The sequence below is a fragment of the Strix aluco genome, chromosome 6 (genome assembly GCF_031877795.1).
Source record: "Strix aluco isolate bStrAlu1 chromosome 6, bStrAlu1.hap1, whole genome shotgun sequence".
In the NCBI taxonomy this organism is placed as follows: Eukaryota; Metazoa; Chordata; class Aves; order Strigiformes; family Strigidae; genus Strix; species Strix aluco.
This window is the reverse complement of record NC_133936.1, coordinates 36,175,311-36,194,718: the sequence shown is the minus strand read 5'-3', so window position 1 is coordinate 36,194,718 and position 19,408 is coordinate 36,175,311. Positions and strand designations below refer to the sequence as shown.

The 19,408-nt window shown below is 36.5% G+C and overlaps 1 protein-coding gene across 5 annotated transcripts in view; it reads left to right on the top strand.

Annotated features, from left to right (window-relative positions):
* The window catches only part of GULP1 (GULP PTB domain containing engulfment adaptor 1), a 165,259-nt gene that overhangs the window by 101,772 nt on the left and 44,079 nt on the right, over positions 1 to 19,408 (top strand). For all 5 annotated transcript variants that reach the window (XM_074829643.1, XM_074829639.1, XM_074829642.1 and 2 more), the window contains one exon: positions 18,193 to 18,264. In XM_074829643.1, coding sequence (XP_074685744.1) covers positions 18,193 to 18,264 — 72 coding nt within the window. The remainder of the gene's footprint in view (positions 1 to 18,192; positions 18,265 to 19,408) is intronic.

Below are 19,408 nucleotides of genomic sequence, written 5' to 3'. Positions count from 1 at the left end.
GGTTTATATCTGCATGCTACAGGTATATTACTGCTAATTCTGCAGTGTAATGAGTATGAAGATGAATAGATGTATGTGCTGAAAGCAGAGAGAGGATTCATAAAGGTACTTCACCTAATGTCTGATTTTTAGTTTACAAATATTACAGCTAATTTTAGGCAAATGTGGACTACAGTCATTGTAAGGACTGATACCCTTTTTGATTTTGTCCACCCAGCACAATTGCAGCGTACTATTGCAAAGTCCTCCCCAGGTGCATGGGGAGACTGCAATTGCGTAGTTGCTACCACAAAAAACAGCCTATTTGCTGCACCCATTCTGCATCTGCACCTGGCATGGCATCATCATTTGAACACTCAGGGCTAATAAAAACCAAAAAGGGTTTCAAAACTTCTGAAGTAATGCAAGACAGTTTAATATAACGTGTAATGTTTCATTTCTTTTCCTCTCTCAGGAAAAACAATCAATAGAGCACATGTGTTTTAGTGAAATACTTTTTGTAGATTCTAGTTAAAAAAAATAATTGGGGGAGTGAGATAAAAAATATTAGTCATGTTTTTCAATACATTATAAGCTGCAACTGAAAGACAAAGCAGTAGCTTTTGATCTATTCCCCAGAGTTCTCATCTTCTCTCAGGTTCTGCTTATGATCGATCCCTTGGTCTCTAGATAAGCTCCATTTTGCTTGAAATGTGCAAGTACTGTATGACATACTTCAGTTACAAGTATGAAACAGATTTGCAATGCAAATAAGAGATGGAAACTATGATTTCATGGCAAGAAATAAAAATGGATTGCACCAATTAATGGTAGTATATGCAGCACAGGATCTGAGAAGTATTTTAAGATCCTTTCTCAGTAATGTATTAAGTAATACGTTAAAACTGTGTGGTGAAGCAGGATTGGGACAGAACCCCTAGTCTGCATTGAAGCTGATCTGTAACCTACCACAGCCCTGAAGTATTTTTTATTCTGAGCAAGTTTTAAGTTTCCTTTGAATCCAAGCAGTTTGTTTCTCTTGCATAGATTGCTTTCACATTCATTCTCTTCAGTACCCTGGCTGCTTAATTACGGTCTTTTTCCTCATCTCTGACTTGGAGCAGTCTAAGTTTCAGTTCTCTCATCAGGGAAAAATTTATTTTTGAACAATTAACAGCTTTAGAGACATGTTTTGGTAGAAACTTCTAGAATCAGTTATTTGACACTGTAGATATAATACCTAACAACTCTAATCTGGATTGAAAATACAAAACTGCAAGAGATTTCTCTCATTGTCAGAGTTCAAAACACCCCCAATTTTGGAAAGATGGAATGCCTTATGATTCCTTGAATGTTAAAGTTGTCCTTTGGCTACCTTGCATTTGTATTGGGATTTGCTTTGGGAATTGAAAGGTAAGAATCTAGAATAATTTAGATTGGGAGGGACCTCTGGAGATGATCCCATTAATTCCCATCTGAAAATGGGGCTGACTTCAAAATAAGGCAAGACACAACAGAGTCTCCTACAATCAAGCTTTAAATACCTGCAATGGCAGGGATACACAGCTTCTTGGGAGCCTGTTCCCGTACTTGCTGCATGGCCTATGGCCTGAAGAGGAAAGTTGGTCTAGACGTTGATCTAGCTATCTTTCACATTCGAGGTAGGTTTAATTTAAGCTTCAAAGTGTGAATGCAGTTTAAGGGAAACAATAAAACTACAAGGGCCTAATTTGTTCTGCAGGGCCTTGTTGTTGTGCCCATACAGGACAATGCTGTATGTTGCATCTTACTACAGAGCTGGTCTCTTGGTTCTGGAGGGCTCTGGTTGATGTTAGGAGCTGGGATTCTAAAGTTCCTGAAGCACAGGTTGTTGCTGGATTTCTCAGTTACCTTAGATACGGGGAGGAATCAGGCCTAGATGTAATTTTAAGCCCAGTGTTTTGTTTTACTCTAACAGTGGGCTATTGTTGCTCTATTTCATCGTGGAATTGGAGGTGCAGAAGGGCTGAAATGTGAAACTTCTGGAATTCATATGATTTCTGGAATATGAGGTACATAGTTTATATATATGGGAAACTTCTTTCTGGTGCAAGGCCTTTACCAGCCTTTTACTGTAAGACGTTATCTCCTAGGTATGTGCATTGTTTCGTTAAGTTTGAAAATCTGCAGCATGGGATTCCGTAGCATTCATTTATCTGTCATGGTCTGCAGTTAGGAAGACTTATGTTGATGTCATGATTAAGAGAGTACACTGATTAACAACATGGTATCTGAAACCCACCTGTGCCAGGTACATTCTTTAGATTATTTTTATTACATAAATTGTGATTCTTTCCAGTAGTCTTGGTGTAGAAGAGCTGTTTGTTGGAATGTAGGACAGCCATATGTTGAAGTGATAATCCAACAAGTTCTGGAAGTGCAAGAATATATTTGTATATATGTATGATATACAGAAAAGGCAAGTAGAAGTTTTCCTGTAGTAGTAATAGCAACTCTCTTTCAACAGCCATTCTGCATAACATGGCATTTAATATTGAACACAGTATCTAAAGTGCATTTCTAAAAATACTGTGGTAACTAAAAGTTTTAAAATAAGTTTTAAACAGACACATTGCTGCCCTTCCTCAATATCTGTCTCAAAAGGTCTAAGCGATAAGACTGTTGAAACAAAAGACTCGGGATGCTTAAAAGTTCTGTAACTTTTATAATGTCATTTTCTTATCCTTTAGACAAATAATAAATTAGTATTTGAGTATAAATCTTCATTTTACTGTGAAAGGTGCTTGGAGTCTTGAGTTCCTCAGCACCAGGCAAGAGCAGGCACCAATTGACTAACAGGCAGTGAGCGATAAGCATGTCGGTTCAAGACAAGTGAACAAAACTCAAAAGGTTTGTCCAAACAGAATTAACAAAACAAAAAAAGTGTGCAAAGAAAAAGGATTGAATTTCCAAAGACCTTAGGGTCAGCAAAGATTTACTCAACTCTCCCGCGTCCCTTTCTGTTCCTTTTCTGTTGCTGCTATTTATTCCCTTGCCTCTCCTTAAATCTGCTTGAAACTACCAATTAGCCTCATTAACATGCCTGCCGAGGATTCTTTCTGCACAGTTATATTTCCATGTGCGCTGTCAGCTGTGAGAAAGTGAGGTTTCTTTAAGGTGAGATTGTGAGGTTTCTTTTTAGGCTCTGGACTGTCAAGTGAGTTGCATGTCTGACAGTTGAACTAATAGGCTGTAGAGTTCAAACATCTGGATTATTGTACTCATGGGTTAGGTGGCCCACAGTGGTTTATAGATTGCTCATGCTTTAAATTAGAGTCAGGCCTGCAGATGAATTAACTACTTCTCATCTCCCATTTTAACTTTCAACAAAGCTGAGTGTTTCTGTTTGCTCAGCCTTTGCTATGTTTATGGAGCTACTGCCTCCTTCTTACATCTACTATCCACCAAAAATAATTGGGAAACTCTCCCAAATTAAACTAGAAAAAATAAATAGAAGTGGATCATAGAAAATAAGAGAACGGCTGAACTTTTTGAACAGAAACTTCTACAAGGACATACAATTTTACCAACAAAAAAAGACTACAGGAATCTGTCCAACAGCCAGGCTCTTCACCATTCAGAAAAGACGTTTTACATATACTCTTCTCCATGAGAATTTGCCCTCAAGAAACCATTGGACAAGTCACCAGCTGCAGTCTCTGACTTTATTAATTTTAATAAAATAATAATATACACTAGTCAGTTGTGGATCCTGAACTGTAATGAATATTTCTCTCAGAAATGCTTTCTCCAGATTACTCTGATTCAGAAAGTCTAAAGCCAACCTTGGCCTATTTTAAAAAGCATTCTGAACAGTGAATCTGAGAATTTTAGGTGCAACTTACTAGAGGAACTAATCATTTCTGGTTTGGGACATAGCAAAGGAAAAATATTAGCCTGAACTTATAAAGCTTTGTTAAAATGTTTTGCATTTTCACTAGAAATTGTTATTGGCCACTAAAAGGGAGAGTGTCATGGGTTACACTGGTCTAAATTTTAATTCTTTTTTCCTACTGTATACTTTTGCATAAATAGTATTTTCTTCATTCTGAGTCCTTAAGGGAAATCAAATATAGTCAATTCACTTATGTGCTTCTGAAATGGGAGATACTAGGGAGACAGAGATAAGTAACTAAGCAAATCACATCAATTAGAGCATTCTGTAAGATAAGATGGGAGGGAATTCTTGTCTACTCATGAATATAGAATTATTGCTGAAAATCTGTTGAAGTCAGGAATGTGTAGGTCTTCCTAAATCAGAATTTAGAAGCCATATCCCAACTTGCGTTGGGGCTTCAAGGAACTGCAACTATTCAAAGCCAACCTATTCTTAAAATGAAAAAGCGTTCACCAAAATTGCAGATGCATACTTAATGTTCAAATCAATTTAAAAAGCTTTAAAACTAGGTTCAGGTTTTGGGTTTGAGTTTTGGTTTGTTTTTTTCTTAAAAAATGTCTTGGTGTGGTACAAGTGGTCAAGTGAATCTTCCTTACTCCTTTTAGTGATGTATTTCTGTGACTTGCCATCTTCCCCCTCTTGCCTTCGGGTAACCAGAAGAGGCAGAGGTGGAAAAAGTTGGATCTCTTCATCTGTGTTTTTGTTTTCAAAATCAGAGAGCACTCTGTTCATTGTGAACTAGTTGTAGCTTTTTACTTGTATTAGATTTTGCTGTTAGATGTTGTGTACAAGGAAGAATGGGGTTCAATGTTTTGTATTGATTTTTATCAATAACACTCAGAGGTACTAACTGAAATTGTGCTGTTCATTTCCAAGAGGTTAGTGTAATTTATCACGATTCATTAGATCATAAATTCTTTGAAGCTAAGGGCTATCTTTTCAATGTTTGTACAGCCTCTAGAACGAGACAGAGGTTCTAGGTGCTATCCATAGATCAAAGGTCAGAATAAGTTAGTAATAGAAGATGTTGGACTTAACTCTCATGAGCTTTCTTCTCAGCTGGAATAATTGAATGATAATGCAGACAAGAACTGGGTGAATTGTTATCCTCAGTTTAAAGATATGGAACTGGGGTAATACTGGAAGTTTCCCGCAAATCTGCACCAAATATCTTTTCTCAAATCAGATTCCAGATTTTGAGTTCTACTTCAGTACCTGGAGCTCAAGACTAAATGCGTTCTCAATACCTGCTCTCTTAGTAAAAAGGATTATGTTGTTATTTAGAGAACGCTCTAAATTCTTCTATGAAGGATTTTAAAATGCACTGTTTTCTTATTTTATTTTCACCTAATCATGCGAGTATCACTATAATGATCTAGGTGAATAATTTGACTGCTTTAACACCAAAATATAGGTTTTTAATTGAAAAGCATAGTATTTTTTACAAAGTGACAGCCAACGTTAGTGTTGGATTAATTGCCATTGTAAAATAATTTATAAATTACTTTCCAATTCAGTTCATCTGAGATGTCCATCTCATCTGCTGATAGATCTGAAGGTCACCATAATAGTGGTTTACTTTCATATCTGATGTTCTCGGGTTGAAGTAGTCTCTATTAAGCATTTTTGCAGTTTGCTAAAATAATCTAATAAAAAATCCAGTTCCCTAATTTGTATTGTTTAGAGGGAAAAATATTTCCTGTGTTTAGGTAGTGCTCTGCAAATTTGTTTTGAATATCTACAGAATGGTAGCTTAAAGAGGCAGTTCTTTCTGTTCCAAATATTATTTTAAAACAAATGACTCTCATCCTAGCTAACTTTTGGAAAAGCTCTGTTACTGTGGTATTTTTGAAGTGTCTGAAGGCCGAGTGTTGAATTATGGTGATCATGTATGTTTTATAACTGTTTTTCATGTGAGATTATGTGAAGAAAAGGCAGTTTCTTCTAAAAAACAGATTAACAAGAGAGAATATAAATAGGTTCATAAAACAATCATCACAGAGAAGACACTTCCAGTTGTTGCATGTAGGAAAAGAAAGATCCAGTACAGCTAAACTGTAGGAAGGGCTTTTCTTGTTAAGGTTCATTGCCTCTGCAGTACTTGCTTCTGGGATCTGTGATGGAATAGGAGAAGGGGGATTCAGAGTAGGATTTGACTTCTGTGCACGCAGGACATTCACAGATCATAAGGCAGAAGTATGTTAAGGGTATTTTCCCAGTCTTCGAAAGAAAGATTTTTCAATATTTTTGTTATTCCATAAAAATCTTAAATGTCAGTCCTGAAGATTCTTTAACAGGTTATCTTGTACTGTGTTCATGAACCTGTACTAAATGAAAATGTTATCTAATTTCTGTGTTTAAGTGCCACCCATTTAGTCTTAAGCTTCCATATGTTCCAGTACACTCCAGCCTCCCTTCTTCATTTACTCTTTCAGTTTGCCTCCTAGGTGTGCTTTCTTTATGCTATTAGCCCTTTTCAGTTCAAATAATCAAAGCATCCAGAACCAGTGCTTGTTTCCCCGTCCTCCTTCCTTTCCCTCAAGATATCCACTTTAAGAAATTTTCACAAAACTTTAAACATGGTGCAGTTTTGGGGTCACAGTTACTACTCTTTGTTCCCTGTGTTTTTTTGAGAGAAGCATTGATCTGCGCTCTCTTTAACTTCCGCAGAGAGACAGTTAATCTGATTTTCACTTGGCTACCCCAGTCAAATATTCTCTGAAAATTTCTGAGGATATTCTGTGGACGCAGTAGCTCAGAATGATGTCTACAGGTGTAATTTGTGTAAAATCAACAATACATTTACAGTGCTAGATGGAGTTTAGGAAGTAGTTTTTAGGAGCAAAGGAAAAAATGTCATTTCTAGTTTAGAAAACAGAAACGTTTTCTTGGCCACTTATATCAAAATACTGCTATTCATTTATGTGAATATGGCATTTATTTTAGCACATTCTTGTAGATTACCAATGTGGTTACGGATTACACTTTACGTACTGACTCAGCATATTTCCCCACTGAAGTTGTTTTAGTAAGAAAATATTAGGCTCATTCCTTTTTTACAAATGTAGTGGTTCTCAGTATAGGAACTCTACCATTTAGGAAACAAAAAACAAAACCAAAAAAGCCAGCAAAGGTTGTTCACACTTCACGTTCCTGTCTGTTAATACCCCTCAGTACATATATCTGTCCTGTGGTGTCTATTATCTCCCCCACAAAAAGTATGTATAAATTATTTGATACACACAAAAATAGTTACAGTACTAGAATGTAAAGAGCAGATTCTCTTCTGTGGTAGTGATAGTTTAAAAGAAAATGTTCAGATTATGTTCAAAATTCATGTTGCATGAAAAAATTAGCAAAAGTGGTATTAAATTTCCAGGCTACTAAAGCTAAAGCACTAGCTCCAGACATTCATGATTCTTTCTCCACAGTAACTATTTTCTGGTGCACTGCTTGTCCTCTGTTTGACAGCAAAGTGTTTCTATGAATCAAGAATTAAAACAGGAGTCATTTATTCTAATCTATGGTGCAGTAAGACTTACAGTATTAAAAATCCTGATTCAGAAGAGAGCAGTGTCCTTAAAATAGGCAATTTCATATTTCACATTAAACTGGCAAAGGTTTTTAATAAACTGAGAGTAATGGACAATAGTTAGTTGTTCCTATTACTAAGGCTATTTGTGTCTGAATGAGAATTTTGTTCCTAACTGTGACTTCTGGTTTTTGTCCCACAGGGAATTCCTGTTTCTGTGTTTATAATGTCATTGCGTGTTGCTATGGCAAGAGAGTGTGATACTACAAGTTCAGCATTATCATGTTAGTCAAGGACAAAGGAGGTAGAAATTAGTTTAGAGCAAAATAAACTCTATTCAGAAAATTGAAAGTGTCTGTGGAATTGTATCTCTGCTTTTTTAAGACATTGTTAATATTTTTCAGTACAAAAGAGTAACTTCAATACTTTTCCATTTGTCTTTATTAATATATATACTATATATATAAAAATCCATCACAAATTCTTCCACAACTTGTAGAGTTTATTTACATTGAACAGAGGAAGGCTCTAATGATTTTTGTGTCCAGCTTCAGTCCGAAGAAGTTATTGCAAGCTTAATGCTCAGACTTGCACAATCCCACCTTGAAACGGCACATGGAAACTCGTGGCTGTTCTTGTACATGTTGTTACAAAAGAACGGATCTGAAGCCTGCACTCAGATTCACGCCTAACAATGAAGTCATCTGGGAAATATCTCTGTGAAGGAACAGCCGCTTTCTGAGTGACATGGCCTGTCTACTCATGTGGCTGAGAGGTGCACCCCTAATTCATCTGCCCCACTCCATTAAAGAAGTTCTGAATTAATCAAAATGCTCCAAAGGTTCAAAAGCTTCGTCTTACTGGTAAAGCAGAATGTTTTTGCCAGTTTCATGAACAGAGATTGGTTTTGCTGTCGAGTACTTGACAACATAGCTTGTTTCTTCCTAAGGGTTTTCTGTCATCTCAGTTCAGTTTTCATTGTTCTTGGGGAGGTTTCATTCGATAGGCTGAATATTTGCAATAGAAGGAAGAAAAAGTCAGCAGGACAGATGGAGCTTGAGAACACAGAGCTCAAGCTTTAACTTGCTGTATTTTGTGAAAAAAGCTAGATAGCCTGCAGAATGCTAATACAGAGCAGATCAGTACATGCTACAGTTAAAGGAACAGTGGCATTATGAAAACCAGTGAGTTGATACAGCAGGACAAAACAGAGCCAAAAACTAAGACAACAGTTTGTATGTCTTATGCAGGGTGTTACAGTGGTAAATCTTAAGAAAGTTTTTGTGAGAATACAAGCATTTGGGATCTTGATCTCACTTGTTCCTTTGATTGTAGCATTATACTAGATTGGGGGTTTTTGAAGGGGGTGAGAACGGGGTCTATCCTTCAGCTTTATGGGAATGCATAAAAAAAATGAACTGTAACCTCAATTTGGCTAGACTAGTGGGTTTATACAAGTAGTAACAATGAAGACATTTTTTCACACTGCAGTGCAGTGAAGTTCCCTCTAGACTTGCCAGTGTTGCTAGCTAGCATCTGCAGAGATTAAGTAGGAAAGCAAAGGCGATGTCTGTGTTCTAATGTTTCAAACAGTACATTTGACATCTTTGCAAAAGAGTCTGGAGATGTAGAGCTGTACTACTTCAGTACATTTGAGTGGAGTATAGGAATTGTTGAAGTTGTGTCTGATGGTTAATATAAATTAAATCACCGTATTGGCATCTGGTTTATGAAATAAAAAGCAAACAAGATGTCAACTTTCTTACATTAAGGTATTTGAAAATATCTAGGACTCGATGAAAAATAGTATTTCAGTAGATTTGCTGGCTTAGTCTGACTTTCTTACCATAAAGAAATGATGCTTGAGTTGAATCCAATGCCTGTGGTGCAGAACTAAGTCTCTCTCTAATTATGGACTTGAAAAGCTGAAAAATCTGTCCACTCTTACTATGCACTTCTAAAGCTGAAAAGTTGATGTTTAAAATAGTGAATATGAATTATTGTTAGGTGGACTCTCTTCAGTTAAGGTAAAGTAAATATTGTTTCACTGGGAACAATCCAGTCAGGAATACAAATTTTCTCAACTGAGGCATTCAAGCAATATGGTATGTCTTCACTGAATGAGTATCAGAGGTGCTTCATGTTTGGAATGTACCTTTCTAAAGGAAATGCCAAGTTTGATAATTAGTTCTGTTTTCCATGGCTGAATACAGAGAACGGTTCTTGTGAATGTACAGGTGCCCTTCCCTGTGCACCCACATCACCGGAAGTATAATCGATTTGAATAATCACCTTCACTGAATGGTGGTTCAGTAATGTTAACTCTTACAGAAATAAAGGTGTATTATATTTTAAGAGTCAACACTGAATTTAGAGTTGCCAGTTCTTAGTTCTTGGAGATCAGAGACTAAATAAAATTAAACTAATATAAGAGTCATGATAGAGGATTGCAGGAGCTGGCAAGGATGTTATTCAGCATCTGTAGTTGGATGGCTCAGTCATCTTCTAGGCAAGTCAGAAGCAACTCTGAAAGACCATGAATGAGGTCAGGCCTAGATCACATTAGTCAACAGTATCCTCATTTAATGAGTTACCTCTTGTTAGGTACCCTAAAACTTCCAGGCAGTAGCAATGATACGCTACAGGAGGCTCTGCAGAGTTGATGAATGGCAGTAGAGAAAGAGAAAATAGTAATTTGATGCCATCATTTGATGTTAGATGAATCTCTGTGTTAAGTGTTTATAGTTTCTGAATTGAAGCAGAGGAGCTATAATAACTTGAAGATGCCTATGGATTACCCACAGACATCTGTTGCAGTAAAAGGAGCTTACAAATGCTTCTGAAAAAAAAAAAAAAAACCCCACCAAAAAAAGAAAAACCCAAACAAAAAACCTAAATCTGTTCCCGTGTGTAAAAGCCAAAGCTGGAAGCACTGAGTATGTGCAAATTGAAACCCAGAGGGTGAAGTTTGGAAACGTGTTGTTCTTTAATTTACTCCTTCATTTTATCCAATCTTTGAGCACAGGATTCTTGCATGTGAAGGCTAATGACCACGGCAGCACACGTGAAGAAAGATTGCTGTCAAAAGAATGCGTGTGTCCCAATCACAACCAGGGAATTTATGATAAGAAATTATTTTTCTCCAGTCATAAATTTGCTCTCACTACCATCTTCCCCTGCCCTTATTTCTTTCATGCCAAATATTATCGCTGATTTTTTTTACTTTATTTATCAGCTGTGGGAGAACAGTGTACGCCCCCCACCACCCCAGCTCCATTATAATCTTTAGATTCAGCCTGACAGTTCTTCAGGGCATGATACAGTTGGAGATGTGCTTCTGAAGTGCTGTGTAGATTGATGAAGAAATACTGAATGTTTTTTCTCATACAACTGGTATTTTCTATACTGACAATCTTGACAAGATAAGCTTTTTACATTTTCTGCTTGCTTTCTGTATTTCAGCCTGCTATTATCTTCCTTGTCAGGTACTAGCTGTATTTCTTAACGTTATTTTACCTTTAGGATTAGATGCTTTTATGCAGAGAACACTTTGATAGCTGTATTGCAATCTGATTTGGTTTTAAATATATCCTTCTTGATAGCCCCTTAGCATATGACCACACTGATCTTTCTGGAGAAGGTCTCGGTTTCGATCATTTACAAAGTGTATTCTAAATTTTTCTGAAGTTCTGCTTGCAGACAAACCGGTTCTGTTAATATAAATACATATTCTTATTGTCTTTTCTTTTTTCTGTGCCCTTTAGTTTTTCGCATCTGTCTGTGGATTAAAATGCAGTGGAACTTGAGGAAGAATATGACCTTGTGTAATTATTCTCGTTCTTTTGCCTTTAAAATTACACCACGTTAGGTTGAGCTTACTTGGGCCACGCTTCAGGTTTCTTCCCAGTGAGCAGCTATATAATTTTTCTTCTTATCAAATCTAAACATGGATTAGAAGACAGGTGCAGACACGATTAGGACTGCCATATGGCCTCAGTTTTGCAGGCATCTTTACCAGAATATTTCTAGATGTTCCTGCTTCCAGACATTCGGGTTGCTGGCAAGAACCACATCCAGAGCCTGGTGAAGTGTACTGCTCCGAGGAAACGTTTATACTGTCTGTGTCCATCAGCTGTTCAAATATATGTTAAGCTTTAGTTATCAAATTATGTTCTTCATTATTTAGTCATAGCACCAGATTTAAAGACTGATTGCTTACAGATTTGATAGCGAAGAGTCCTTCATTGCTGCACTTCTAGAGAACAGAAGAAAGTACAAATTAAACCAGCGTGGCTTGTTGAGAGGTTGCTTAAGATTACGCACAATATGTTTTTTACATTACTGCATCTGGAAGATTCTTCTGTTAACCATTACCTAATTATTTTACAGTCCTTCCTCTAATGCTTCCCCCCCCGCCCCCAATGCTTCAATAGCTTATCAAATAGTTTTTTCTTTCTTTATATCTTAATTACTGTAAATATTTTCACCTCTGTGTTTTCTCACATTCATTTGGCTTAATTCTACTGATGGATGAAATGCCTGGTAATATTTGATTTCCATTAGAAGATTTCTATTAGAAGACCCTTCTTTATTTATGTTTTTAATCAAGCTTTCCTTCCTTTTTTGCAAATAGTACTCAAACACTCCCTCAGAAGAATGTGGTGAATTTTTTTCCAGTGTGGAGTCACCATTTGTGCAGAACATTACATGTCAGACAAGGGGAAATTCAGGGAATGTGCTGATGTCTGTGGCACTTTTCTCTCTCATGCTCTCATGTGGTGGGTTTGATTTGTGCTCTAATTTGAGCAGCAATCATGCCTGGGAGAGGCAGTTGTTTTTAAGGTGTCGCTAGAGAAGTGCTTCCCAAACGGGAAAAATCTGAACACTGATGTACGCTGGCAAAAACATGTATTGGTAGAGAACCAAGGAAGCTGTTACAGGTGGGGAACTGGACTGTAGGGTGGGGAAAGAGAAGGGACTTAAGAGTAGGAAGAGGTGTGTACTTCATAGTCCATATTGTACTTCTGCTGGTTAATTGACAGAGAAGGCTCATGTATGCAAGGCTGAGCAAACACTGTTCGTGTCTTAGGAAGCGATTAACAGCTTAGACTTTTGTTCGTCTGTTTTCTGCATAGCTTCAAAACTGGTCCCACTTCTTTTTCATTGTTGTTTTATATTATATACTGTCATTCTCATGTTATCCGAATGTGGATGCATTTGTTTTCCTTTCATCAGTAAATCGACATCCCTTCAACTTCTGCTGTAGAAGGAGCTAATCTGTCAAATTTTGGCAGCAGGTATCCAGTAATTTTGCATTGCTTTTTTTCTTTCTTTATTGTATGAGTTCGGTAAGTACTTTCTTCATATAATTGCATTTAAATCTGGATAAAAGAGAACTCTTAATGTTCAGGGATTTCAGAGTAATAAAGAAATGTGGCATTGTGGAAGACTGGGGTTTTTTAAAGATTGAAATGGGATGACAAAAGAAAACAGATGTTGTTTTATTATTCAAATATCCTACACTGCTCTCTACTGGAGGAGTGGAAGTCTACATTAAATACTCAAAAGTGCACCTAAAACCATTTCTTAGTCAAGTTTTAGATTTAATGAGTTATTTTACCCTGGTAAAACTAACTCTTATGAAGGATGGATAGGGTTTTTTTTATTCTCCCTAAGTTTTGAAGAAAAACACCTGGATATACTTTGCATGTGAAAAAAGTAGAATGTTGAGGGTCAAAATGTAAGCTGACAGGGAGAAGAATTACTGGACTGTGTCTTGTTAATGGCAAGGAAAATAAGTGAACTGTTAACTTTAACAATTCACCTTGACCTTACTGCTATTGAGCATGTGATAACAGCAAAATTGACTTGTCAGAACTGTAAAGAATTCTGAATTCCTGAAGTTGCCCTATGTTTGAATTGACTTTTAATTGAGCCAGCAAAATAAGAGAATTACCTTCTCTTTTATTTTAATAGTTTCTTCAGCCAAAGTACAACTATAAAAGCATTTTTAATAATTTCACTGTGGAATTGGACCAAAACGTGTCTTGCTCAAGTTAAATGCATAGGACAGTTTTCATTTCAGCTACATTCTGAAGGAAGAAATATTCCCCACAAAGGGTCTGTTTCCTAGTTTGTCATCTAAGACAGCCCTCCTGGCCATTACAGGGCTGAATTATTCTCCCAGTTGCTGTCAATGATAAAACTTCTGCTGATTCTAATATGGTGAAACAGTGTCTGTTAATTCTCTGCAGCTGCACTATCTTGCAAATCTTTGCACATGGAGCAAGCACATCTGTTTGTCTTCTAATGCTAGATTATAGACAGTTTGATCTGAGGTGTTTGTCTTGTATATGGCTGGACAACAGCTCTCTTAATGGCAAACATCAGTGAGGGAAGAACAAGCCTTAATATACTTCAAAGGAACAGTTAAACTGTTTTAACTGGTAAGATCTATTGACCTTATAAAAGTTATTTCTGATTATAGACAGCTGCAAGTGAGGTCAGAATAAGTAATATTAGAAAAATAACCTTTCATCAGTTTTGTAGGGGACGTGTTTGGAAGAATGGCAGACTGCAATGAAAAATGTGTAGTAATTTCTATGAGAAAAACATTGCCTTAGCTTTCTTTGTTATATAAAATATTAAATGTCATCCTCTTCAAACTTCTTAAAATATCCGACTGAAACTCAGTATGATTATGGTGAACTTCTCATTAACACTAAACTTAACAATACATAAATATTTAAAAAGATGAGTCTGGTGGCATGCCCAATTTACTGATCGTTTTTGTTTGAATTGGCTTATGCATGAAGTACACCAACTTTAAGAATTACCCTTTAACTAGTTGCAAACAGTAGATACATGTAACAATCATATGGAAACATTTTTCATCTGCATTATGTATTTGATGTTAATGAACACTTAATAGAATGCATTTATTAATTTGCATATAGAATTAATACTGAATGATCTGAAGGGGAACTGCTACCTTATTTCTGTTTCTCTCTTCTGCAATGAAGTGTAGTTGTATTAGTTTGACTCTCAGGAACAATTACATTTCATGTTCTCATTCCTTATCAGACGGGTCTGCAAAAGGGCCGTAGCTGCTAGAGGGAACCTGAAGTGATGAAAGCAATCGCTGACTTTTAAAGTTCTCATCTAGATTCTGCGTTAGTATTGCTTTCTAAAGGAGCCTGATCTTGAAAAGGGAAGGTTCATATTTACCAATTTTGCTTTGAAATTTTTGTTGCAGAAACTCTCCCACAATGAATATTTATATTATTCATGCCACAGCTGTACCGAATTCCTGATACAAAATATTTGTTCTCTGTGTTTCTGTGAGTTTTGGTGACAAAAATCTGCCAAAAAGAACATAATGAAATGACCATCTCCCCATTTCATGAGGATGGTGAATTAGTTGTTAGTTATTTATTTCAGAAATCCCAGTGGTGGCAGCACATCCATTTTATTAGGGATTATTCAAACACATAGGATTTAGTCACATTGAGCTTGTCATCTAAGTCTCCACTTTGCAAATATGTATGTTTGCTTAGCTTAACGTTACAAGTAATGCCATAGTAATTGGTTCCTAATATTAAACAAAATATTATGACAGCGCGGATCACAGACAAAAGGTAGAGAGCAGATGAAAAAGCAAGCAATAAAAAGCCTCCAGTTAATATGTCAGCTATACATTAAACCTATATTGCATAGTCATTCTTTTGTTATAATTAGAAAATAACTTGTGTTGGTTTGAAGTTCTGTTAATATTTTGCCCCAAAATAGGTCCATGAAATTCATACAAATATTCAGAATATTTGCTCTTTATTGCTGTTTTTCTCTTTATCACGTTCTTACCAAAAATACATAAATAAATAAAGTGAGAAAGTTTTTGAAGGTCAGGCATGGAATGTGTAGGCAGTTATAACTAAAATTTGAATTTACCTGAATAAAAAAAAAAAAAAAAAGAGCTGCAGTTAACAGAGATACAAATATGTATCAGATACAAGCAGTGCAACCCATGGCACTGTCTCATCATCTCTGACTGGTAATAACACTTAACCTACAAATCTTCTTTGTATTTCTGGATTAAATGCATTTTATTGTATTTTCCTATGCTGAACAGTTTATTAAGCATAAACTCTAATTCCACATTCCACATCCAGTTCAAAACTGCTGAGAGCAATAAAAATTTCAGTAGTGATGCTTAATGTCAAAACTGATACTCATCTGGATGACAGCATGTTGTGAATGACTGGTGAAATTCTGGTTGGTTATGTTCCATAAATATTGATATAATGCTCATGATGTTTCCATATACTTGGGGTTTTCGTTGTTTGTTTCTTTTGTAACTTGTTGAGCCAACCCAATTAGTATGTTTTTCTCCAAGTTCTGTCAGTCATTTAAACCTGTGCTTTCAGCAGTTTATTGTTCTATTTAGATGTTTACTTCTCCCTCCCCTCCATGATCAGAAATGGTGATTTCTGACTTTGGGAACATTACTATGGGCTTAGAAATTCAGTGACATTTAACAGATTCCCCAGCTGTGGCAGAAGCTTAATTTGGTGCTTACACTTTCTAAGGCAGTAATGTGAATTAGTATGAGGTACAAGCCTCTGGGAAAACAGTATTTATGGAAGTTATTGTTCATGGAAAGATTGGTCTGCTGCTGGGATTTATTGAATACAGCGAGGATACCTTCGTCTTTCTTGGACTCTGAATCAGAGCAAGATAGCTGAGAGGGAAGGGGAGGGGAAATGACTCTGTTGCTTTTGAGATATCTTTTGCTATCTCAAATTTCAGTCATTTGGATGGAAGTAAGCAAATAAGCACCCTGTGCCCTTCTGGAGAAGTGACTGCAAGCGAGGCAGCGTACCCTGAGACATCTAGAAGTGTATTGTGACACAATTCCACCTAAGGCCCGGCCCTAAATCTGTATGAGGAAGTACCAAGCTGTGTACACTGATAATGCCTCTGGAGCTGCCACTTTCAAAACTACAGAAACATGAAGTACGCTCAGCTGTCTTCCACTTCACCGTGGGCAGCAGTGACCTGCGTTCTCTGTTCTTTGAGCCTTGTCCACACTTGAATCTGTTATTTCCTGTGGTTATGCAGGATTCCTGTACTGTATATAATGCTCACAAACTTTACAGCAAATATACTTCTGTCTCTCGTGTTGTGCCAAGTGTGTGGTATATAAATATGCTTGTGTGCAGATATCTGGTATTACCAGCCTTCCTCATTGATTCTCATCTGAGCTTACTACTTTCTTCCTTGTCCATTTAAGCTTGTGGTTACCTTTTTTTTTTTACTCCTATACATTCGCTCATAAATATTCACTCAATCTTTCCCTGTCTGTCTCTGTCACATGTAGTATCCATAATGTCCAAGAATCATTCTTCTTTCTCTATATGCATTTTCTGCAACTGTCACTTTTCCAGGGAAGAACACAACCTCTATTTAAAGTCATTGGAGATGTTGCATGAAAGACCTCAAATCAATAATAGAGGTTTCTGCTTTGTTATTACAAATCTTGCTGGAGAATTGTAGTAGTAGAGAATATTGATAGCAGGTGTGCATGGTGTTTTGATTTACACACTGTTGTATTCAAGAGGCACATCATATTTCAGAGTGAGTAGCAAATTTCTAATGAGAATTATTGGTAGACCTGCAAAGTTTCTTTGCAGGAGTACAGCTTGAGAACATTGACTACACATTTCGAAGTTTTAATAAAATTTAAAACTTCAGAGTTATTATGTTGAAAGCATCTGTGGCTTGGCAAATTTAAGTCCTTTTGAAACTGATAAGACTTAAAAATTATACATACCGCTGTGCATCATGTTACACAGAAACTTGTGTACTTTAGAGAAAAAAGAGGGTTTGTTCTTTCTTGCTAGCATTATTTTGGTATATACAGGTACATGATGTGACTTAAATCAACTGTACCTCAATGTGAAAATCAAGCAATTCAAAATTAATTAAATTGTTACACAGATGTGGTTCGGGCAGGATTTTCATACCTTTCATAACAGTATAGTAGAAGGTAAGCAAAACTTTACAGAAGAATCTAAAGGCATTTCCATGTACAAATAAAGAAATGGTAAGTTCCCTTTGAAGTATTGTGCTTTGTATATTAACAGGTGTATGTTTGGTTTTCGTTAAAACCTTATTTGGTAACAATGCGATCTCTAGTAGAAATTCTTTGAATATGAGCCTTGTCTTTATGTAAGTTGGAGACTAGCTCCTTTATATCTGTGAAATTACTGTACCAAGCAGCTCTGACAGCAAAATCAGGCCTTCTTAACTGATCTTGCATCACTCTATGAAAGTTTTAGTAACATAGTCCAAACCATTGGCTCGTGTTGATTCAGGGGAAGTATCGTAGATCAGTAATTTTTTTTTTTTACATCCCTTCATTAATTTCCAAAAGAGATTATATTAACAAAATTACAGTTTTCCAGTAGAAAAAGGTACTTAACCTCTAATTTGCAGTTTTATAAGATTGAGATAAATAAAATGTTTTTTAAAAGCTGCTTTTGATAACTCTTTTATTTGCCTAATTAGAGTCTAATTCTTCATATTCTCTTGATTGAAACTAGCTGTATGAAGATTTATTATTTCTCAACTATTGAAACAATTGTCTTTCCAAATGTTATTTAGAAATAATTGGAAAATAAGATTACTTGAGTTAATTAAGCCTTTCAATGCATAACTTATTTCTCACAAATTACAATCTTCTCAGTTTCTTGGCAGTACGGAAGTGGAGCAGCCCAAAGGCACAGAAGTTGTAAGAGATGCTGTTAGAAAATTAAAGGTAAGAAAGAACTTTTAATGAAATAAAAATGGAATGTATTCTTAACCTGTTTTTACAGATAAGACACTTTGTGTTTCTAGGTAAATTCCTTGGTTCTAGAAGCAGTTGCTTTTGCTAATCTTTTCACTGGTGTGTAGGCCCTTCCTTATTATGTCCGTATTATCAGATGTTCTGCTGTGCAAATATTTAGTTGTTTTCTAGATTATATAATTATTTATAGTATAAAGATTATGTCCCTTAACGTGTAGTGCTTGTTCTTTGGAAATTTAGGGGCTTTGTTGATACAAACTTCAGTAGCAACAATTTGGTTTAGCTGCTACCCTTACTTCATGGCTATTGAATGCCTCTAATTATGGCGCTCCGAATGTGTTGCCAGAGCATTTAAGAAAATGAACTTTTCCTTGAACAAAAAACTTGTGACTTCAATAATGTCTGTTCTGCATTTCTCTGGGCTGTGCGTTGCTTCATAAGAGCCCCAGTTAGGTGAGTTGCCTCTTGTTGCAAAACAGAGTACCCACCCACTTAAGGGAAGGTGTTGGTGCCAAAGAACGGGAGTAAGAATGTCAAACCATGCCCTAAGTGGGCTGTGATAGCTCTGAGTGTACTGGCTGTCCCTAACTGCTCTTCATCTAAAGCTAATATGTCTGATCCACGTAACTGACTGTTAGACTGGAGGTGAAGGTTTGTGACACTGACATGAATGTCGTTCACCCTCCAGCTCCGGTAGTTGGTGATATATCTGGAAATAGAGCTGTAGTGAGAGAATGCGGTTTGCAAACCAAGCCTGTTTATGACAAGAGGCATTACTGCCTTGTCCTCCAGGTCTTCATTTTTCATTGGAAAAGGTCTGTACACACAAACACCATCTATGTGCTGGTGCACGTAGATGGGTGAGAAAGTCAGACGTTTACAATTTCTTCTTGGTTATATGTCCTTGGGCACTGAGGGACTCAGTAGACAATTAGAAAGTATCCTAATGAAATGACTTGTTTAGGGTTGCTAGCTGATAACATGGCTTTGACTTGACTGAGTGACAGCTAATATGCTTAAAGCTCTTCAGATTCCATGAGTTGTGGTAGGGAGTGCTGATTTGATTTGTCTCCTAACACACATTGCTATGGAATTGCACAGTTTCACGCTTACG